The 23,911-nt window shown below is 49.1% G+C and overlaps 1 protein-coding gene across 4 annotated transcripts in view; it reads right to left on the bottom strand.

The window, feature by feature from the left end:
* Nucleotides 1–23,911, bottom strand: part of LOC137357055 (solute carrier family 23 member 2-like) — a 64,928-nt gene that overhangs the window by 26,396 nt on the left and 14,621 nt on the right. For 2 of the 4 annotated variants that reach the window (XM_068023028.1, XM_068023030.1), the window contains 7 exons: nt 18,136–18,234; nt 16,511–16,627; nt 11,684–11,841; nt 9,691–9,779; nt 6,297–6,364; nt 3,799–3,980; nt 2,437–2,557 (listed from right to left, as the gene is read on the bottom strand). In XM_068023028.1, coding sequence (XP_067879129.1) covers nt 2,437–2,557; nt 3,799–3,980; nt 6,297–6,364; nt 9,691–9,779; nt 11,684–11,841; nt 16,511–16,627; nt 18,136–18,234 — 834 coding nt within the window. Of the gene's footprint in view, nt 1–2,436; nt 2,558–3,798; nt 3,981–6,296; nt 6,365–9,690; nt 9,780–11,683; nt 11,842–16,510; nt 16,628–16,669; nt 16,837–18,135; nt 18,235–23,911 lie in introns of those variants that run through there. The other 2 variants (XM_068023029.1, XM_068023031.1) reach the window with 2 other exon arrangements.

The raw sequence follows: 23,911 nt of genomic DNA, 5'->3' as shown, positions 1-23,911 counted from the left end.
CATATTCCTATCACATCCCCACCTGTCCCTATATTTCCCTTCCACCTACCTACACTAGGGGCGATTTATAATGGCCAATTTACCTACCAACCTGCAAGTCTTTTGGCTGTGGGAGGAAACCCACGCAGACACAGGGAGAACTTGCAAACTCCACACAGGCAGTACCCAGAATTGAACCCGGGTCGCTGGAGCTGTGAGGCTGCGGTGCTAACCACTGCGCCACTGTGCCACTGGGGAGAGGTGTGGCAAGGGGTGGAGGGAGGAATGGGGAGTCCCACTTCAATTCCTCCCAGGAACTCAGGAAAGGTAAAACAGCCCATCCCTTTGGAACAAGACCCAGGCATCAAGGTGTTAGATGCAAGCCCCACTGCCAAACCTCAAGCACCTAATCCAGATTCAGGCTGCAGTGCCAGTACTGAGGGAGGGCCACATTGTCACAGTAGCTTTCCTTCCACAAATCCAGGCTTATCTGCTTGACTGGACACAAATGTTCCCACATCATGACTCCATAAACAAGCAGCAGACAGTCCTGCCACTGGGTGTCCCAGGCAACATTCCCCAATCAACAGGAAAAACTCAATTACTTCCTGGGGGATCTCTCTGTCCACAAAACGGCTGCCACATTTTCCAACCTTCTTCACTGCTGTCCATTGTACGTGTATGTTATGAAGAAATATGGTCATGAGCTCGAGGCTGACACTCCAGTGCAGTACTGAGGGAGTGCTGCACTGTTGGAGGGTCAGTACTGAGGGAGTGCTGCACTGTCGGAGGGTCAGTACTGAGGGAGTGCTGCACTGTCGGAGGGTCAGTACTGAGGGAGTGCTGCACTGTCGGAGGGTCAGTACTGAGGGAGTGCTGCACTGTCGGAGGGTCAGTACTGAGGGAGTGCTGCACTGTCGGAGGGTCAGTACTGAGGGAGTGCTGCACTGTCGGAGGGTCAGTACTGAGGGAGTGCTGCACTGTCGGAGGGTCAGTACTGAGGGAGTGCTGCACTGTCGGAGGGTCAGTACTGAGGGAGTGCTGCACTGTCGGAGGGTCAGTACAGAGGGAGTGCTGCACTGTCGGAGGGTCAGTACAGAGGGAGTGCTGCACTGTCGGAGGGTCAGTACAGAGGGAGTGCTGCACTGTCGGAGGTTCAGTACTGAGGGAGTGCAGCACTGTTGGAGGGTCAGTACTGAGGGAGTGCTGAACTGTCGGAGGGTCAGTACTGAGGGAGTGCTGCACTGTCGGAGGGTCAGTACTGAGGGAGTGCTGTACTGTCGGAGGGACAGTATTGAGGGAGTGCTGCCCTGTCGGAGGGTCTGTACTGAGGGAGTGCTGCGCTGTCGGAGGGTCAGTACTGAGGGAGTGCTGCACTGTCGGAGGGTCAACACTGAGGGAGTGCTGCACTGTCGGAGGGTCAACACTGTGGGAGTGCTGCACTGTCGGAGGGTCAACACTGTGGGAGTGCTGCACTGTCGGAGGGTCAGTACAGAGGGAGTGCTGCACTGTCGGAGGGTCAGTACTGAGGGAGTGCTGCCCTGTCGGAGGGTCAGTACTGAGGGAGTGCTGCACTGTCGGAGGGTCAGTACTGAGGGAGTGCTGCACTGTCGGAGGGTCAGTACTGAGGGAGTGCTGCACTGCCGGAGGGTCAGTACTGAGGGAGTGCTGCATTGTTGGATGGTCAGTACTGAGGGAGCGCTGCACTGTCGGAGGGTCAGTACTGAGGGAGTGCTGCATTGGTTGGAGGGTCAGTACTGAGGGAGCGCTGCCCTGTCAGAGGGACAGTACTGAGGGAGTGCTGCACTGTCAGAGGGACAGTACTGAGGGAGTGCTGCACTGTCAGAGGGTCAGTACTGAGGGAGTGCTGCACTGTCAGAGGGTCAGTACTGAGGGAGTGCTGCATTGTTGGAGGGTCAGTACTGAGGGAGCGCTGCCCTGTCAGAGGGACAGTACTGAGGGAGTGCTGCACTGTCGGAGGTGCTGTCTTTCACATGCAATACAAATGTGAGAGTGTGTCTTCCCTCTGAGGAGGACGTGCAAGATCCCAGGTCACTGTTCTGAAGCTGGTCAGTGACATTTTCCCCGGTGTCCTGGCCAACATTTATCCCTCATTCAACATCGTGAGAATAGAGATAATTATAACATTGGTGTTCATGGGATCTTGCTGTGCACAAATTGGCCGCCACCTTTCCAACATGGCAACAATGGCTACGCTCCCGAAGCACTTGATTTGCTGGAAAGTGCTGTGACTCATGCCGAGGTTGCGACAGGCGCTATAGAGATGCAAGTCTATCGTTCCTTTCTTGCAATGCAGAGCACTTTGCTTTTCTTGTCTGAAGCCCTGAAACGAACAGCATGTCAGAAATGATGAGCGAGTGATGGGAAATGCACAAGGTGGTACATCTTGACATCCCCAAACCGCAGCTCATTCCTCCAGCGGCAGCAGCTACTTACCGGGAACATTTTAAAAAGCTCGAACTTGTACGCAGTCCATCCCTTTTTATATTTATAAACCGGAAGAGGAAGTTTAACATTCCGGGCGTACTGTGAGAAAAACAGCACCAAGAATATGGTCCTGCAAAAGAAATGGGCACGTTAAAAAGGGGCTAGCATTGTTGGGCAGAAAGGCCTTTCCCTCCATCCCCAGGATAATCCAAGAATGACCTTTCCCTTCTGGGCCATCTTTCTCCCTGATCCAGAGTGCCCCTTCCCCACTGTGACACCCCATCCCAGTTATGTCTTGTCCCTGTCTCCAACGTTCCATTCCCGATCCACAGCCTCAGATCCTGGTCTCTCAAGTACCCCACTCAGTGATCCCAATCCATCAGCACCACCTGACTGCACCCATTCAGCATTTTCACGCCCTCTATCACAAAACATTGGGTGCCTGTCCAATCTTCCACACTTATCCCGATTCCTGACAATGTTCCTCCCCAAGCCTGGTGACTTCCGCCTCTCTTCCCCCATTGCCATGACAGCGGGGCACCATGTCCACCAATACCATCCTCGCCCATCTCAGCTTTTTGTCCACTGCAGTCTGATGTCGTGGCTCCTGGATCTCCAGACCGGCCCATTCCCCAGTCTGAGCCCCTTCAACTTGGGCACTGTCCCATACTTGCTCTCCCAGCCTCAGCCTACTGTCTCCTGTAAGACTTGACTATGCATTCAAGTCAATAATTCCCAGATTTCCATTTGATCCACACAATTCGGGATGCTTTCAGTGAGTGTGTAATGAGGTCAGCAGTCACCACCTCACTGGAGAGTGCAAAGACTGGGATTAGCGAGTCCCACTCACAACTTAAATCACACAGCACCAGCAGAACCCACACCCCTTCCCAAATCCATGAGAGACCGGATGGAATGCCAAGGAAGAAATACGTTAAACCCATTCTCCCACACCCAGATTAGGAATTAAACCCACCCTCCAACTCCAATCTCGGGGGTTAACACTCTAACTTTGGACCATCATTTTGCGCTGGGTGTTACTTTTTGCTTGATAATCACTTGTTTGAGAGTGCAAGTTGGTTTTGTCCCTTCCTCTCGCTGCTGACTGTAACCCAACACTATCCCACCCAGCTGGTCTCCAACACATCAGAAAAGACTGCCAACAGCAATCATTCACTGGCAATTCAACCACAGGAGGCAGTACCAGGAAAGCCACCCGTGTCCTGACGTGATGTCCCAATGGGTTTCAAGCAGATAACTTCCCTTGTCCCTGGGTAGCCCAATGTCAACTCTAGTGCCCCCCGAGCACCATGCGAACATCAGCCATGTGGCCTTGTATCTTACACAAGTAGGGAAGAGGGTAGTACTTACAGCATTGCAATGCCCCAGTGCTTTCCAGCTCGCTCGCCTGCTGCTTGGTAACCGGACAAACCAATCAGAGCCACCGTTGGAGTGATGGTGAGTGGTCCAATGTAGCTCAGGAGCACTCCAGGTAGACCCAAGAAGCCAATCAGAACCTCAATGAGCGAAGACATTATTATAGCCCCCTGGATCTGTGCACAAGAGAACAAAATGAGTCATTGCTCCATTGATGGGAAAGGTCACATCCCACTTTATTACAGTGAGACATGGCAAAGCTCCAGCAACAATGTGGGCTGTGGGGTGCGGGGCCACCATCACAGCGTTAACAAAGGCAAGATTTTCAGAGGCGATTAAGAGCTGCCTGGTGAGACTGGGAGAGTTGAGCTACTTTCTTGGGTCCAATTGTACATGAGATCGGGCAACGACTAACCTAAACTGCGAACTTTCAAAGAGCCATCACATGCGTGATGGGCAGAATGGTTACCATCCACGCTCTGAGGTTCAATAAAACGACACACTGGTAACCCTGATTTACGGATCCTTGGCTGGCTTGGGGACCCTCCTTCCAGGTTGGCTATGGGATCTGACTTTGCTCCATGGCCCTGTTCTCTGGGATTTTGGGATCATTCCATCCTCTTCTCCAGATCACATCAGCAGAATCAAAGCAAAAACAAAAACTGAACCGAGTCAATGGTAGAATGATCCTTGCATTCACCAGCCTGAATTCAGAGGGCCACGTGTCCCCTTAAAACTGACCAGATCACAACTGGATCATCTCTGCCCTTTCACAGAAGAACTTCAAACAGACTGAAGAGTATTGCACAAGAACATCGAGCTCTGTACAAAACTCTCTTCATTCTCACATCGTGTTTGAGCAGGTTATCAGAACGAGTTCATGCTAACAATGTTTAAAGAGTGAGGCAGACAGCTGTCAGTTTTCGACTTGGTTTTTTTGTGCAGTTGACATGTTGGATGTGTTTGGAACTTGGAACTTGAACAGGGGCGAGATCAAACCCACTCAAAGCCCAATCAGTTACATTCGAATCCATGACCACCAGTTGGCTCAAAGCCTATTGCCCATCTCAACCCTTCTTTTCCACTTTCTGCCCAGCTGCACATTCCTCGGTCGTCCCAGCATACATTCGGTGGAGATTCTTTGACCAGAGCACAAAAACACACCACCAAACAGGTCAAAGCCATGGGTCACTGGGCAGCAATCTCACCTCCGGGTCACAAAATCATGAGCTCAATTCCCACGCCAGACACTGAACGACATCATCATCATCCAGCTTTGACCCTCCCACTGCAGTACTGAGGGAGTGCTGCACTGTCAGGGGTGCCATCTCTCAGATACAAGGTTAAACCCAGGCCCTATCTACCCTGTCAGGTGGGTGTAGAAGACCCCACAGCACTACTCTGAAGAAGAAAAGGAGACACCTCCTGGCCAATATTCATCCCTCAACCAACATCAGCAAAAACAGATTATCCAGTCATTATCACACTGCTGTTTGTGGGAGCTTGCTGTGTGTAGATTGGCTGCCATGTTTCTGACATTACAACCTGACTGCACTTCAGGGAAAGGAAGTATTTATTTTTTATTCGTTCATGGGATGTGGGCATCGCTGGCAAGGCCAACATTCGTTGCCCATCCCTAATTGCCCTTGACAACTGAGTAGCTTGTTCGGCCATTTCAGGGGGCAGTTACGATTGAACCACATTGCTGTGGAGTCACATGTCGGCCAGACCAGGTAAGGACAGCAGATTTCCTTCCCTGAAGGACATTAGTGAACCAGATGGGTATCTTACAACAATCGATGATCGTAATGGTCCCATGAAACTGAGACTAGCTTTCAATACCAGATTTTTTTTTTTTTTTAATTAATTAACGGAATTTATTAATCAATTGAATTTCGATTCCACCAGCTGCCGTGGTGGGATTTGAACTCGTGTCCTCAGGGCATCAGCCTAGGTCTCTAGATTACTAGTTCAGTGACATTACCACTACGGCATTTCATTGGCGATACAGCACTTTCCGAGGTCCTCAGATGGGGAGAAGTACAAGTCGACTGGTCCCACTTTCTCACGGCCTGGACCAAAATAACCAGCCAGAGGTCTGGCACCAGTTCAGCAAAGATACAAGCCATATTGTCAGTGCTGTAAATCTACACAGATCCCAGGTGAAGGACACAACCTGTGCTCAATTGGCTTGCGCCTTGTAATAGCAACTAGGAAGGGCAACCACAGCAGCTGTTCAAGTGTCAGCTCCAGAGATGGAGGTCACCCCGACCCTCTCAGCAACCTTGAAAAAAAAAATATCAGATACACTGAAGGCTCCAAGCCAGGTTCCAGCACCTCTCATTGAAGGCCTCACTCCAAGAAGCTACTGACAAGAATCGTCCTCAAAAGGGACTGAGCTAGTTGGGGGGGGGGGGGGGGGTGGGGTGCGGCTGAGCTCAGCGAGGAGCTACAAATAAGCAGCAGAAAGATTAAGTCTTGTGCAACTTTACCTCTCGTATCCTGGGGTGCCAAATATGGGATGTGTCCATCATTTCTGAACTATTTGTAAAGGATACATCTAAAAGAAAAGGATATGGATAAAATAGAGACAGTCGCAATAACTACAGTAAAACGTCCTCGCTCCATCATTGAAAGAGCCTTTGTGTGCCCCGCTGAAACCATCAGGAAAGACTGTTAGCTACTCTTCAACATGTGAGGCCCAAGGAATCACTGGGACCTGGGACCATCCCACTGTCCCGACAACAGGAGTTAGTCCACTAGTTACTGGCCGATTCGGTGGTCTGTAACTGCAGTGCTGGGGAAGCAGTGGCTCCAAAAACACAGTCATGAATGTTTCAGATCAGCCACAAGCCCGCGGATTTCACCACCATGCCCACTGCCAACAGCCAGGGAAGAAAAGCAAAAAGGAGTTTGTACAGCGCAGCTCAGGCAGCAGCTGCCCCTATAACCCACCCCACACAGAGGTCAAAGGGCCAGGATCTTACTGACGGGATGGGCTTGTGTGTTTTGTGTGTGTGTGTTTTGTGTGTGTTGTGTGTGTGTGTGTGTGTGTGTGTGTGTGTGTGTGTGTGTGTGTGTGTGTGTGTGTGTGTGTGTGTGTGTGTGTGTGTGTGTTGGAGGGAGGTTGGGGGTTGATGGTAGTGCAGTGGTTGGGGAGGGGGGAGGGGGGAGGTGGTGGGCAGGAAGAGGTGGGGGAGAAGGGAAGAGACAGAAGACATCCTTCTCCTTGACCAAGAGGAGCGTGTGTGTGTGTGTGTGTTGGAGGGAGGTTGGGGGTTGATGGTAGTGCAGTGGTTGGGGAGGGGGGAGGGGGGAGGTGGTGGGCAGGAAGAGGTGGGGGAGAAGGGAAGAGACAGAAGACATCCTTCTCCTTGACCAAGAGGAGCCTTAGTCTCGGGCGTGTTACCAAGGAACATCCGAATCACAGTGTGACTGCAAACAGGTCTGACCCTCCCACTCCCTTCGGACTTTGTGACACCAACGTTCCTGCAATTGGGAAATTTGTGGGGGCTGTCGGGAAGTGAAATTGGCCAGGGCTGCTGCCGCTGCTCCACACCCATCCAGTCTCCTTCCCAGTTTAAACACGTGGGACTAACTCGGGATAAATCAGACACCATCAAATAGACCAGCAGCCACAAGGCCATCATCCTCTGCCTCGGGTCAGATAGAAAGAAGGGCTGTGTTAGCAGACAGCTGGAATAGTGTGCCAGTGAGCAGAACTACCCAGAGCAGGGGAGAAAGACAAGACAACACTCAGGATGTTCCACTGTGTGCTCATGTTAGAGAAGCAATGCTTATCAGACACCCTCTGAGTGACACAGCTCTTAACTCTCACCAGCTTGTGCAAACAGCACCATCTAAACTCTCAGAATAGGGTCCAGGCATTTAGTCCATTCTCAATACTCATCAAATCAACAAGGAAAAGAGAAATCTCAGAAATCACCTCAATTCAATGATGCTAATCCTCTCATTCAATTCATTCCCTGTTGGATCAGTATTAACAATGAGGCATGGCCTTGCTATGACAGTATTGGAGCGAAGCCTGAGAGTTAACATGAGCTTATTTTTGCTCAGTTTCGGACATCTCAATATGGCACAGGGCATGGCCTTGCCATTTGGGGCACTTCATTTCAATCTTGCCCAACAGTGCCATCCACCAGGTGTGCCCACCACACCCTCCGGCTTCAGCCAACCTTGCTGCAGCAGCCACCGAGGCAAGGTCAGGGATCTTGGTCCTGGCTCATGTCACCGTCCAACCAGATAGTTCAGGGTTTTAAGGCGACTTGCCGTATGCAGAGATCAAATCACCAAGGCCCTTCAGTTCACTCAAGCTTTTCCAGTTGAAAGCTGACACCACATACGCAAGCTGAAGCATCCTGTTCAGTCCGTCTCTGCCCAGTAATTTAACAAGTGCTCTTGTGTTTACTTAGCTGAAGCTTGCAGGCTTTTCTCCTTTATTACTTCTGTGAGACAGAGACAGAGAGCACTCCCGCAACCTGTATGCAATGGTTACTTTGATGCACCCAGCCTGGGCTGCTGCACACATTCATGACTCGACATCCAATCTCAGCGAGATTCTCATGGCAGCAGAGCCCCCAGCCCGTGACTCTACAACAGTGTTATTCAATGGGAATCCAGACGTGACTCTGAATGAAGAATGGCTCAGCATTGCCAGGCGTGTGATCTCAACACTCAGCTTCACACAGTTGAAGCAGGTGAACTGGAAGCTTCGTGTGTGTCTCCTGGTAAAATGGTGAGATCGACAATGTTTGATTCCTTCTTTGCTTTCCAGCTCACTGCCTACCTGCTGTGGAAGATGAGTGCAGCACCAAGGAAACGACAGAAACGTGGGATTGGGTGGAGGGGAGCTGTCACATGGTCAGCTCAACCAATCAGAAGAACCGCACCATCGCCAATGGCAGCTCAACCCAGAATGAGCAGGTCCAACAGGACCTGTCATGACAATGGGCAAACAGCATTCAAATATTTTCTGGGACGAGGGCGAGGGGGGACCTAGGTGTCTGCATGGAGGGAGGGAGGGGAAGGGGTCCGGAGGGAGAATTTGGACAGCGGGAGGGGAGTCTGTGGGGCATGGAGGGAGAGAATTTGTTCTTTCTCATGACGTGACTCTTCACTGTCTACAATCACTCTGATGAACTGCAAGTCAAGGAAATATCCAAGTGGAGTCTGGGAAATTGCTGCCAGAATTCCAATCTCTGGGAAAAAGAAAAGAATTCCAAGCTTTGCACTCAGCACTGGAGGATATTTGTTGAGTGAATCACTGACCCATGTTGCGTGGAAGAGAGAACATGTCACTAAACCTCTGTCACTTTCGTGGTTTCCATCGTACAACACTGTTGTAGACTGAGGCCCACATCTCCTCACTACCATCCAAACTCAGAACTAGTCTAAAGGATGGGAGAGGGAGAGAGAGTGGGATGGAGTTGGGGGGAAAGAGAGAGGGAGAGGGACAGAGTTGGGGTGGGATGAGGGGAGGGAGTCGGGGAAGAGAGGGAGGGGAACTAGAAAGAGGTCGGAAGGCAAAGAGAGAGAGGGAGGGAGAGAGGGGAGAGAGATGGAAAAAGAGGGAAGGGGGGAGCATGAAAAGGGAAAGGGGGAGGGTAAGGATGGAGGGACCCTGCACTTCCAATTGTCTGAATGCTGAAGTGAAACACATGGCCTGATACTGGGAGGATGAAGGGCCAATGGGCTTCACTTAACCCTCTGTGTTGTTAAGGAGCTTGAGACCTTTCTCATTACAGCGTGAATCTAAATGTTCATCAACTTGCAGCCAGAACATTCAAACCATTACAACTTCTGGGTCATTCTTTAATTCTTCTCATGATGTTATACACAGGTGTGTGAATACAAAACTCTTCCTACCTGAGTTGTTGCATTTCCATTTATCCAACGACAGGATTGCTCGGGCTGGAGCTAAGAATGCAAAGGCACTGGCCTGAAACAAGGGTAGTCTGAAGAACACAAAGGACAAATTATACAAACAAGCCAAGCGTGAAGCTTTGTCCCCTGGCATGAACACAGATGGTGACAGTTTCAGCAAACAGAAGCTACCTTTTGTCCAGTTCAAAAGAAGATAAGACGTGGCTGTGGATTTCAGCAAGTAGTGGGGGGGTGGGGGGGGGGGGGGGGGGTCACACTGGGTACTGGACAATCCTAACAGGAGGGTTGACAAGCCTTCTGAACTGGCCTCGACTCTACAGGCATTCAAGATTACCTCCAGGAATCTGCTGTGAGCAGGTCCCAGGAGGATAATCATTGTATCACTCACCTTCTCCAAATACTTGGAACTTGGCAGCACCACAGAAATTGGAGCTGGAAAATGAAAACTGTTTGACCAGTTTGGGCAGGAGGTGATGTCACGTAACCAAGCCACAATGTGTCCCAAGACAGCTGAAAAGATGCTGCAAAACCAACTCAGGTTTCAGTCTCGGGCTCAAAAGCAATACCTGATTATGGGAAGTTAATTCTCTTTGCAACACGAGCTCCGTCCTGTAATCTAAAACTAGTTTGTGCAAAGTTTCACAGCTCCTTCAAACTGCAGCCTTGCTAACAGTTTGGTCGTTGAGTCACTGGGAGTCGGTGGGGGGGGGGGAAAGAGTTTAAGGGGCAGCAGCTCAAATATTCACCTCCAGTTTTACCACCACCTCTTGAAGTGGGGCAGGGCAGAGATGAGGCAACAAAGAAATTGAACTGGCTGTTTTGGACTGACTGTTTGTTCTTTACGTGAGCTGACAGAATATTACACGGTTCCTGTAAAGTCTCTGCCCTTTCCAAGCGATGAAGGATTTTGTTCAAGCAGGTCGGAGGATCGCAAAGCAGATGACAGACATTTCAGGTAATTGCCACATGAGGGTTCTTTTTTATTTTAAAAACCCAGCGAGGTTGTCGTGATCTAAAAGGGTGGTGGAAGGAGATTCCATGGGAACTTGCAAAAGGGAATTCTCAAAAAGAAACCATTTGCAAGGGTACGATGAAAGTGCAGGGGAGTGGGAGTAGGCAGATCTTTCAGCTGAATGGCCTCTGTCTGTGCTGTATGATTCTCTCAAGCCTTGCCAGGGAATCACATGCAAATCTCCCTCTACCCATATCTCAATGCAGCATCTCGACAAAATCACAAAAAAAGAGAGATATTTGGTCAGGATCACATTGCTGGTTGGAGGAGCTTGCTGTGCATCAATTGGCTGCTGCGTTTCTTACATTACAACACTTCCAAAGTACTTGATGGGCTAAAAAGCACTTTGGGACATGCTGACAAAGACAGGGAATAAACGCTAGGTTTTCTTTCATGCTTCCTTTGACTGCATCTAGATTTTAATCCCCCCCCCCCACCCCCTCCACCCCCACCCTCATTGGCTTTCATGAGGCCGAAACTGTGCAATTCCCAATACCTCGCTTCAGACAAGGCTTTAAACTAACCTGTTTGGCCTCGGGGGTGAAAAGCCAATCTATCTCCAACGCATCTCTTTTTTTTCCAATTTCAAAGAAATCCTACATTTCCATTTCACCTTCCATTGTGCCAGTTATTGTCACTTGTGATGCATGGCAAGTTCCCCTCCATCCTGACTTGGAACTATATCCCCGTTCCTTCACTGTCACTGGGTCAAAATCCTGGAACTCCCTTCCTAACAGCACTGTGGGTGTACCTACACCACATGGACTGCAGCGGTTCAAGAAGGCAGCTCACCACCACCTTCTCAAGGGGAATTCGGGATGGGCAATAAATGCTGGCCCGGCCAGTGACACCCACATCCCATGAATGAATGAGAAACCACAGCTGGCCTGGCGATAGTTTTTGTGTGATGAGGAAGTGGCCTTTTTCAGTCGTGACATGGTTGCTGGCTAGGTGGATACATACCTGCATCCCAGTGTGCTCTGGAGCAGTGTGGTTAATCCCACGCAGAAGAAGATGGTTCCAATCAACTGGCTCGTGGCCCACTGATCAAAGCCAACACACATGGCATCCACCAACAAGAAGGGCACAGCAATGGTGCCACTGAAACAGGTCAGATAGTGCTGGAAAAGAAGGGAAAAGAAAGTGTTGGTCAGCACAGAAGCTCACACAGAATAACATGGTGTAGCCCATGAATTAGCTTGAGTGTTTTCACACACGTTCCACACAGGGAGGGAGTATGTACCCAGTTTCAATTTCCTGTAGGCTACTGCCACCTGGAAAAGTGACTGGCATTTCCCAACATAGACTGTCGACTGCATTTGCACCGGAATAACCATTCTTGGTCCCAGCCTGGTTCTGGTCCTGGGAACTTGGAAAACAGAGACAGCGAACATTATATAACCCGAGCTGACCTCCGGTGGCAATGCTCACGCCAAGGCAGGAGACACACCTTCAATGTATTATTCTGCTGCCGAGAGGTTGTTTCCTTTAACCTGGCTTGGAACCAAGAATTACATAGAGGACACAGAACGAACAAACCATTCGGCCCAACAGGTCTGGGCTAGTGCTTATAGTCCACACAATTCTCTACTCATTCCACCTCGCTCATCTCAGTCTTTAAGATGTCATATTCAGATGCAGGAGTTCTCACTCTGGCTGGCTCCTTCTTTTAAACCACCTCAAACCACTGTGTCGGAAATGTAAACGGCCATTTTTGGAGGTCACCCAGAGTTCAATTGCAAGTTTGATGACGGACCAGCTTCTGGCACCATATCAGGGGAAACTAGACCTTCTGGTCAGTTATTTTGTGTGACCCCCATCCCATCAACACCTTCACTTTTGTTATCTCTTGCCCCATCCCCCACTTTATTTGTTTATTTAGAGATACAGCACCGAAACAGGCCCTTTGGCCCACCGAGTTTGTGCCAACCATCAACCACCCATTTATACTAATCCTACACTAATCCCATATTCCAATCACATCCCCACCTTCCCTATATTCCCCTACCACCTACCTATACTAGGGGTAATTTTTAATGGCCAATTTCCCTATTAACCTACAAGTCTTTGGCTGTGGAAGGAAACCGGAGCACCCGGCGAAAACCCACGCGGAAACGGGGAGAACTTGCAAACTCCGCACAGGCAGAACCCAGAACTGAACCCGGGTCGCTGGAGCTGTGAGGCTGCGGTGCTAACCACTGCGCCACCCATTTATTTGCTTACAACCTATTACATTTCTAAGCTTTGCCAGTTCTCATGAAGGGTGACTGAGCTGAAACGTTAACTCTGCTTCTCTCTCCACAGATGCTGACAGACCTGCTGAGTATTTCCAGCATTTCTTGTTTTTTTATTTCAGAGGAAACTGGCCCTGAAATGACGGCTATTATTTCTTTTTTTAGACTCACTTTGGACGCCACAAAGCGATGAATGATGTTGGCTGGAGCAGAACATCCATGTACAAACAGATGCATGCTTCATCCCTGGAGCTGATTGCTGATGATCTTCCTCGACTAGCGTCTCTTGCATTCCCATGGTGTTCACCTGCTCCCCATTTGAACACAGCTGTCAAACACATCTGGGTTGGTTTGAACCATCGTCCCAACTCCCATTTCCTGCCAAGCAACTAACACCAGGAACACCTTTCTCCCCTCACTCCACAGTGCCCCATCCACCTCATTTCTCACACATGTCTTTCACTTGCTGAACAGAAGCTGAAAAATCACCCTCGGTGCCCCAGTTGAATGCGCGATGATAGATTTCATTTATATATCAGCCAAGATCCCTGCTGGCGACTGCTGAGCCAAGAAAGGGATGAGCAAATTTACCTGTACGTGTGTAAGTCTGCCTCAGGCGACCATGACTCATCTCCCTCCCTGACCAGCACCAAACACATCACCTCATGTGAGGTAAAACGCTGGATTCCCTCCAAGCAACCCCCAGTCTTCAGAAGAACCCAACAACGAGAGCAGGGTTACACCATATGGGTCACCTCATCCAACTACGGGGATCTTACATCCAAAATTATCCAGCTTGCTTCACCATTCATGAAGATCACGGCTGATCTTCTGTCTCAGCTTGACTTTCCTGCCCTTACACCCATCGCTCTCAGCCTTGAATATACTCAAGGACTGAGAAAGCCCATTTTTCTGGGGGTGGGGGGAGTGGAGAGAATTCCAAATATTCACAACCCTCAGAGTGAAGAACCTACTCCTTATCTCAGTCCGAATTGATCAGCCCTTCCTCTGAGACTGTGCCGCCTGTGATCCGGGCACAGGGACCCACTCTCTGCCCACAGTTAGACACTGAGGGGGTTGGACATTGCTCTGGAAGGTACATTTGTAGCCTTTTCCCCCCCTCCCCTGGCCAGACCAGGGAGATTCTCCGAGGCCGAGCAAGTTGCTTGCAGCTCACGGCCTTTTTCTTTTTTAGCTGTTCAAAGACAGGCGAGGTGAAATGGAATTCGGAGCTGCCTTCTGGCAAATGTCTGTCAAGAGTAATAAAACATACTGTCGGGATGAGAAATCGTGCTCAGTAACAGTCAGCCGACTGGTGAGGAGGAGGAGAAATTCAAAGCAAGCAGGTAAAGCAGTTAGGAATGCCATCTCGGAGGGAAAAAGAAAGCTTGTCCATGGATTCCTTTGCCTGTTCTGTGTTGACTGTAAGTTCAGCAGAGACATTACTGCATGAAGCTGACATGCGTGGGCTTCATGCTGCAGTGTTAATGATATGGTTCAGGCACAGTAAGACTGCTTCTCATCACATCACTGTAATTAACCCAGATTACTGAGCTGTTGTACCATGTTAACAGCATTCCATTCCTCAGTGTACCAGGCAGCACACATCACCATTCAACAAGCTGAAACTAAACCAGACACGATTCCCATTTCCACCTTACTCCCAAGGAATAGACACACTCCCAATCCCACCTTAGTCCCAGGGAATGGACAGCTGCCCAATACCGGGTTAGTCCCAGGGAATGGATAGACACCCAATCCTGGGTTCCTCCAAGGGCATGGACAGTTTCCCAATCCCAGGTTAGTCCCAGGACAAGGACAGACTCCCAATCCCAGGTTATTCCCAGTGCATGGACAGATTCCCACTCTCAGATTATTCCCAGGGCAAGGACAGACTCCCAATTCCAGGTTAGTCCCACAGCACAGACAGGCTCACAATCCCAGAATACTCCCAGGACAAGGACAGACTCCCAGTCCTGGGTTAGTCCCAAAGCAAGGACAGATTCCCAATCCCGGGTTGGTCCCAGGGCATTGTCAGATTCCCAAATGTGGGTTAGTCCCAGGACAAGGACAGACTCCCAATCCCAGGTTAGTCCCAGGGCATGGACAGACTCCCAATCCCAGGTAATTCCCAGGGCATGAACAGACTCCCAATCATGTGAGGACACCTGGGTTTCCCAGTCCCAGGTTAGATTCCCACAAGCTGGCAGGGGGGCTGTGGAACCTGGGGATGGGTGGATGCAGCGGAAAACAGCCTCCCATTTCCATGTATCTCCCAGGGAAATGACGGAGTATCCTTACAAAGCCTGGTGAACTATAGGTGCAAATGGAACTGGCAATACTCTGAGTCACGCCTGAACCGGAACGGTTTCTAGTAAGGAGCCTGGCTTGGAATGTGAGCACGCGCAGGAGGTATCAATCATTCTCCTGTCAGTCCTCTTGTTATTTGATAGTCCCCACTCACTGTGCACCCTGAATATTTCAGCTGGGATTTGATAGCCTATTCTGTACGGCCAGTTTACACACTTAACCAGATTGGCACTGTGACAAAGTTAATGATATACCACCAGGAAACAATGCCAATCGCAAGCTGACGACTTTCTGTCAGCCTTTGCTCTCCTCCTTTCAGCCTGACTGCTTTTCTGTTCAGCAAAGCTGGTTTTCTTTTCGTTCGGGTTCCACTTCACTGTGTCACCTTTTGCTGTGTCCTGTCCAATTCTGTTCCACATCGACATGGGGTCATTAATAATAAGGGAAGCTTTAAAACACCAGCTTGAACTCGACCCTGCTCCCCCACCGCCCCACTCTCCCAATCCTTCCCGTCCTACCAATTTGGACTTGGAACTATTCATGGTTACTTCTCAGCTATTTGAAACATTTTTTAAACCTCGCAGTCAGTTCGGAGCATCGTCACAGCCTCATTGTATAACACCAAGGTTGCAGACCCTTCTTGGAAGCCAATGGCTGCACCAGTAGGATGGTTTATATCATGAACCAATGCAGTACAGAGCTAACGTTGAGCAGGAAAGGATCTTGCCTTTGTTCTTTGCTCCAGAACCTCCAGCCATGTCCTTCTGTCCTGGCTCCGAGTGGGACACTTGCTTTGATAGCGGAGGGGAGTGGCCATTGTTGCTGTGAGTGCCCAGACTCACATTGAGCAAGTTACAGCTATCCCATCTCAGGAAGCAGCACAAAATGGACCGGAGCCAACTAACAACCGCTTTTACACCCTGTCCAAGACGAATGGCAAGTCAACCCAAAGACCTCAGCCCACCGCACCCTGGTGTGAGCCAGCTATTTGACCATGGAAGGTGTCACAGCAAAGCTCGACGCTATCCTCCTCACCTTATCTGCACACACTGGCAATTCCACTTGGGAGTATGCTCACTGACACTCTGGTTAACTGCCAGTGATGTCAGCACAGCGATGCAGAGATAACTCTGAGCGAGGCAAGGGCCTGAACTCATGTAGGGCTACCCAATCGAGGTCATAAGTCAAAGATGGAGCTTCAGAACCATTGTTCCACTGTTGAGCAAGAGACTTCTCTTGAACTTACCTGCAAGCCCAAGAAGATACAGAGATACCAGGGTGGCACATCCTCAATGGTGTAGATCATGTCCATTCTCTGGGCATCATTGGTCCCACTAGCCTCAGAGGCCTCGGATAAAGAACACTGTGGGAAAAACAAAGATGAGGAATGAGCATTCATTCCTACCTCCCCACATTCCAACAACAGCCACACTTTACAAACTGCAGATAGTGACAAGCCTTTCCACGTTCTCACTCCACGCCAAGGAAACAGCAGACACACACTCGGCTTCTGAGAGTTTATTGAAAGACAAGCTTTTAGGCTAGTTGCCATGACGACACTGTTCCTGTTGACTTTTGACTTTCAGCTACAAAGAGTTTTAGGTTACAGTATTTGTGACACATTCACGAAACCACGGTCACAGGAAGGCAGGTAGCCAAAGATTTAGACCTTGCACATAATCTGGAGATAAACTGGAGTGTTTCAATGCAATCATTTACAGGGCTGTGGAGCAACAAGTAGATTTGTGAATGTTTTCATGTGTCCGACATCAATGTGACAAGGTTTACCAGGCAATTAGCAATTTTTGAGGTTAAATATCCTAAAAGCAATAGCAAGGGAAAAGCACATGGGACAGGACTGACTCAGCTCACGTGGAGGAGAAGGGCCACTGACGGGGGTGATGGTCAAGAGCCTGGGAAATCACTTGAAAAAACAGGAGCAGGGGTCAGCAGGTACAGGGTCGGAGGTCACTGGGGCTTGGAGCATCACCTTGGGTGTTTCAGATGGCTCTCTGAACAGGCTGATTCATCTGCTCACCTGAAACGGGGCAGGGTCACTTGAAATATGCAAACGGGGTCCGAAGCCATGCACACTTGATCTCATCAGGGAGTCTTAAAGGAACCACTGAGGAAAACTGTCACCAACACTCCCCCCTGCAGTCCCAACAAGCAAGTGATTCAAGAAAAAGGACATGAATGAATACAGACCTCACTCCTTCAAAGTGCAAGTGTTGATAGATAAAGCAAATAACAACAGGTCACCAGCACTTTGGCCTTGAGAAATGGGTCAAGTGGGCCACTGTAGCATGGAATACTTAGGCACCAGTGGAGTGTCTGAAATAGACTCCATTGCATCCATTAAATACAAATATTTCAAGCAGAAGAGGGGACAGGGATCAATAGACAGGGCGGGACAGTGGGATTAGTTATGCATTGCTGTTAACACAAAGCTGGCACAGACACAATGGGCCAAAGGGCCTCCTTCAGTGTTGTCAACTGCTGTGCTGGAGGATTCCCACGTTCAGGGTATACCTGTGAGGTTTACGAATGTTGTTGTATCATTCGGAGATTACAAATGATGACTTGGTGAACTTCGAGGTCAGCAAACTTGAAACACATCAAGCAAGCATCCACAGCTAACATTTTGCTTCTGCACAGATCACCCAACCAGCTCGCTGAAATTGCCAATGAATTCAACGGAACCACCATCTCTCCCAGTCAAAAGAGAGAAAGGGTGTCTTCATCTCGGTTCCAGGTGTCTCAAGTCTAATTGAGACCATCTAAAGTAGCTGCCTTCTGTCCTCGATGAGTCCTGCAGCTGAAGCAGGATCACAGCAACAACACCGTGCCCTGAAAGACACTGCCTCTTACCTTCTCTGTGGCGTTGTTCTCTTTGACGTACACTGCCATCAGCTCAGTGACCTCAGTATCCTGCTCACCGCTGGCTGGAGCAGCTCCATTCATCACCACCTGACCAGGGGAAGAGAAGCAACAAGGGACACATGGTCAGAATGGGTCAAAGCCATTAAAAAGCAACTAGCCAGATAGTCATGTTGGTGGGACTCCAGTCTCCCATTCAATCTACATTCTCATCACAGAGGGAGAGGCAAAATCCATTCTGGGGAGGACAAGTGGCAGGATCTTGTGAACTACGGCACATAGATGAAGCACAAGAATGCTTATACCATGCATGGCAAGAGTGGACATCTGCAGAAAGTGCCCAATGTCTTCATGCATGACTGGTTTCCCCTCACTGACCTCCTGAAACAATGAATCCTCTGTTGTCCTGAAAGTGGCAGATTCTGCTGCCACAAAACCCAGATACAGGTCCACTTGGCCCCAGTGATCACACTGAACAAGCAAGTTGAGGACAATTCTCCAGTACCTTCCTCCCAAGACAGACACAGCCCCTCCACAAGACTCCGTCACCTCAGTCAAAGATAACAGAGGGGATATCTACTGTTCATCATCCTGAAAAACTGTACCTGAAACAGGTTTGTAGCAGGGTCTTGGTGGACATTGCAATCACAACAAAAACTCATGCTTGGCAACATAAAGGACTCACTCAAGAGTGGAAATTCTTCAAAAACAATTTGTCCTACAAATCAACCCCTTTCAAAATAAAACAGGTGGGATAAATATCTATTGAAGACCAGCATTCAGATTTGTCATGCTCAATATTCTTAGCTCCATTCAGAGGACGTGGGGGTGACTGACAAGGCAAATATTTATTGCCCATCCTAACTGCCCTTGAGAAGGTGGTGGTGAGCAAGTGAGTGGCTTGCTAGGCAATTTCAGGAGGCAGTTAGTTCAGAATCAACCACATTGCTGTGGGTCCGGAGTCACATCTCGGAACTTATACTGAGCAATGCTAACTCGCCCTCACGGAGTCGGTCTCACGTGATTGTCATTCAAGTAGATTCTGGGGACAAGTGTGAACCACCTCTGGAATTTGGTATATTCCCACCTTCAGCTCCCTCTCCTCCCAGGAGCTCCCCGCTTTAGTCGTGCGACAGTACAGGCAAGTGCCGAATGAGGTCTGTTGCATTGTTGAATTTGTGTTCGAAGCATTTCAAAAGGTATTCTTGAGAAAGTCTTACACTCTGGTAAAGGTTAACCAACAACTCTGATATTTACAGTGTTGCAACCAGATGAGAAAGAGGTCTGGAGTTCCCTTTCAGCCTTCACCTGGTCTGACTGTAACATGGTTTAATATTAAACACACTGTTTTTATCTCCCTCTTGGTGAATACTTGTTCACCACTTTCCAATTCTAAGGTAAAGAAATGAGCACAAACAGGTTTTCTTAGGTTGTGTACTGGGTTGGTCAGGAAATGGTTCTTGGTCCACAAACACTGTCTGTTAACATGCAGAAATGTCCCTCCAGTCAGGGGTCTGGCAACTCCTTGTAACAGGCCTTTTCTTCTTCCCAGCAACAACGTAAAATTTAAATGTCCACGTGGCGAAATTAATATGCCTCATTCTTGACAGGTGGGGGACTGCATGACAACAGTTATACACTCTCCGCAAGCCACCTAAGCGAGCACACTTTGTGCTGCTACACCTTCTTCTCAAGCCTATCTCATGGGACTGTTCGATCATCACTCGTACATTGGGAGGAGTCTCTCTCACTGTCTTTGGTATGACCTCTTTCCATCCTTAAACGACAAGGTCCAACAGCTTCGTCACAGAGGGCAGGTTCAGCCAAGTCAGACAGAGTAGGCTTCCTTGCACCTCTAAAGGCCAGCTCCAGAATATCACAATGTCCCACTGCAGGGACTATTCTGCCCTCTCAAGCCAGAAGCTACTGATTTGAGAGGCACAGAATGAGAAACAGGGAGCCTGAGACCAGACGACTGAGAATGCTACATCAGTTATTGTTTCTGTGCTATTTTGTGATGCTGTAGCACCTAGACGAACAAGCTTGCTACATGCTTACTAAGAAATGTGTTCAGCAGCCCAGAGCGTCCTGCTCTCTGTTAGATTCTTCTCGGCCTTGCCAAGCTGCCCAGGGAAAGGAACAGAGGTACTTTTCGATATCACCTCGGCCTACAATGATTACGACATGCTCGATATGCTCAACATGCTTCTGTCACCCCTCCCCTGAGCCCTGAGGAAGACAGGCCCCTGCTGTTACTATTGAATCTTCTTCTTCTTTGGCCTCCTTATCTCGAGAGACAATGGGTAAGCGCCTGGAGGTGGTCAGTGGTTTGTGGAGCAGCGCCTGGAGTGGCTATAAAGGCCAATTCTAGAGTGACAGACTCTTCCACAGGTGCTGCAGAAAAATTTGATTGTCAGTTGGCTCTTCCCTTGCGCCTCTGTCTTTTTTCCTGCCAACTACTAAGTCTCTTCGACATGCCACACTTTAGCCCCGCCTTTATGGCTGCCCGCCAGCTCCGGCGAACACTGGCAGCTGACCCCCCCCTATTGAATACACAGCCACAAAAGGCCAAAAGGCATGACAAAGCAGGTTATAGCCAGGCTCCAGAAAGTGGTACATCTTCAGTGGCAATCTTACCTGTCCCAGAGAATGCAAAACCGGTTCCAAATAATAAAATCATCCTGCATAATGCAGTCATGTCACAATGACCGATCTCTGGCACAACTCAATTCCAGCACAATAGAGTTAGCACAGTAGAACACAAACAACATTTCCAAAATACCCCAGAACTTTACTTCACCCAAATCTGTTCCATTCATCGGTCCGTTTCTTCAATAACTTTCAACCCTTTTACACAGCCCTGCTCTTCCCATTGTTGATTTCCAACATCAGAAATGAAAATATTTAAGCTGTTGGCAATATTTGTGCGGAAACAACAACAAACCTGTATTTATATCACACCTTAGTAAAACATCCCAAAGCACTACTCAGGACTGTTGTCAAACAAAATTTGACACAGAACCACATAAGAAGATATTAGGACAGTCACGCAAAAGCTTGATGAAAGATATAGATTTTAAGCAACATCAAAAATGCAGGTAGACAGGCGGAGCTGTTGAAAGAGTAAATTCCAGAGCTCAGGGGCCAAGGTAGCTGAGGCACAGCTTCCCATAGTGGAGTGATTAAAATCGGGAAGGCCTGAATTGGAGGATCTCAGAGGGTGTAGGGCTGGAGGAGATGACAGAGATCGGGAGGGATTGAAATACAAGGAAGAGGATTTTTAAATCGAGGCGTTCCTTGACCAGAAGCCAATGTTGGTCAGTGAGCACAAGGGTAAAGGGGAACGGGGCTTGGTGCAAGATAAGCCACGGGCAGCAGAGTTTTTGGACGAACTGGAGTTTACGGAGAGGAGAATGTGGGAGAGCAGCCAGCAGTGTGCTGGAATAGTCAAGTCGAGAGTTGATGAAGGTGTAGATGAGGGTTTCAGCAGCAGATGAGCTGAGACAGGGGTAGTGTTGGACAATATGAGAGGTAGAAATAGGCAGGCTTAGTGATGGGAGCATGTGTATCAGAAGCTTCCCTTGAAATGAAATATGATCCCAAGGTTACCAACAGTCTGGCTTTGTCTTAGACAGTTGCCAAGGACAGGGATGTTTCACAAGTTGAGACAACATTCGTCCATCCACTGTATCAGTTTGAAACCGGTGTGCTGGAATGTTCTGAGTGAGGTTTGACTGGTTGGGAGTTTTTCACTTCAATATGTTAATGTATCAATACGGTCTATTTGAAGAGAGTTATGGTCTTTTACATGTTTGCGTTCCCTGTTCTGCATCCGACTGAGAATCAATTGCCCCCCCATCTATTTTACCTCTCACCTGAAGTGTTGGGTGTTGTGGCACTCAATACTTTTCAATGCAACAGCACCATGCCAAGTACGAAGGAGTGTAAAATGGGCTCTTGCTTTGCACTTTCTCACCCTTCCTTGTCCAATGCTACTGACATGGTGAGTCGAGCTGCCAGACACCAATCGAAGGTCTATCCATTCCCCGTGTGGGCCCAGTGAGAGTCTGCAGGCTTTTGAACCCAGGGAGCATCACATTCAATGGCGATTCTGCTCGGACTTGACAGACACTTGCCAGAGGCATCTTTTTTTTTTGGTACTCGAACTGACTGCTCCTTCACCAGTTTGGGGAGGACTGAGATCATCTGTAGCTCACTCAGCAATGCCCCACAGAGCAGAGATCAAACATCTGGTCGATATGTCGACCAGGGCCTATATTACTCCCGAATTCTCTGGAAACACAATGTTTTGTTCTTGGAAGGAAAATCTTTTGATCCTTCAAATGAAGGAATGCCAGAGTCGGGGGAATGTCACACATTTCATTTCAGCTACTGAGTATATTCAGCGAGTACACACATCCAGTTCAGACCTGTCACCAGCTCCTCCCACTCAGCTTTCCACTGTGCCAGGTTTTCATTTCCACGAAGGCCACCAAGGCACCTGAGTGAGACTGCGCCAAGGGAACTGCCAGTCACAGCTCGTTGGCTAGCACTCGGGCCTTGGGGTCAGAACCCCAGTTCAGAGACTTCAGCACATCATCCAGGCTCGATTACCCCAGTGCAGTACTGAAGGAGTGCTGCACTGCCGGAGGTGCCATCTTTCAGATGAGACATTCAACTGAGGCCCTGCCTCCCCTCTCTCAAGGGGACGGAAAAGATCACATGGGCACTGTTTTGAAGGAGAGCAGGGGAGCTCCCCCAGCCCTCTGGCCATTATTTATCCCTCAACCAACATCAACAGAACACTTCATCTGGTCATTACCGCATTACAGTTTGTGGGATCTTGCTGTGTGAAAACTGGATTCCCCGTTGCCCGCACTACAAGCGGTTACGCCCCCAAAGCTGGCTGGAAAGCATTTGGGAATCTTCTGAGACCATGAAAGGCGCTATATAAATGCAATTTCTCTCATTTCTTCATCAGTAATGAATGCAGGGCAGTTTAGTGTTTGTCCATCTGAGCCCACTGGTGCCCATTTGACTCTGGCTGTGTATTCAGACAATCTCTCGGGCCAAGCTGAATTTAACTGGAATCAAAAGATGCTGCAATCGATTGGAAAGAAGACAGCAAAGATCTGGAAAGCAGTAGGTAGAAACCAGCAGAGTGTAAACTGGTTGGCACAGGTTGGGTAATGTACAGTAAGCACATGATTAGCAGAGTGTTGACTCATCTTTCAACATCTATGTGTCTGACTCAGCTTTTTTGATCTTGCAATGAGGGAAGAAGAGATAAGAGTAAATGCAGGAGGGTTTACAAGGAATCGAATTCACTTGAGACACTCGGAGATGACCAACAGCACAACCCCGTGGACAGCACCATCTCAGAGCCAGCGTGAACACGGACACTCTTCATTTCCCCAGGGGTTCTCCTGACTGCCCACCCCAAGTGCAGCGGAAGACCCACAGAAACCCTGGAAAACTGCGATCAGGAAAACCCCCGCAGAAACTCCGCCACTAAACAAAGACGGGAATCTTCAATCAGGGATAACCCTTTCCAGCATTCCTGAAAAAAAAACTGGCATTTCGACAGAGCCTTTCACAACCTCAGGAAGTCCCAAAGTATTTGACAGACAATGAAGCACTTTCAAAGTATTGGAGGAATTGTGGAGGCCAATTAGTGCAGAGCAAGCTCCCACTAACAGCTAGACGTCCTATGAGCAGCCAGTATGGGTGGGTGGTGTTGCAAAACCTGCCAACTGATTATCTGACC

Source organism: Heterodontus francisci, chromosome 47, assembly GCF_036365525.1.
Source record: "Heterodontus francisci isolate sHetFra1 chromosome 47, sHetFra1.hap1, whole genome shotgun sequence".
Lineage (NCBI taxonomy): Eukaryota > Metazoa > Chordata > Chondrichthyes > Heterodontiformes > Heterodontidae > Heterodontus > Heterodontus francisci.
The sequence above is the reverse complement of the archived record's forward strand: the minus strand, read 5'-3'. Positions and strand labels throughout refer to the sequence as shown.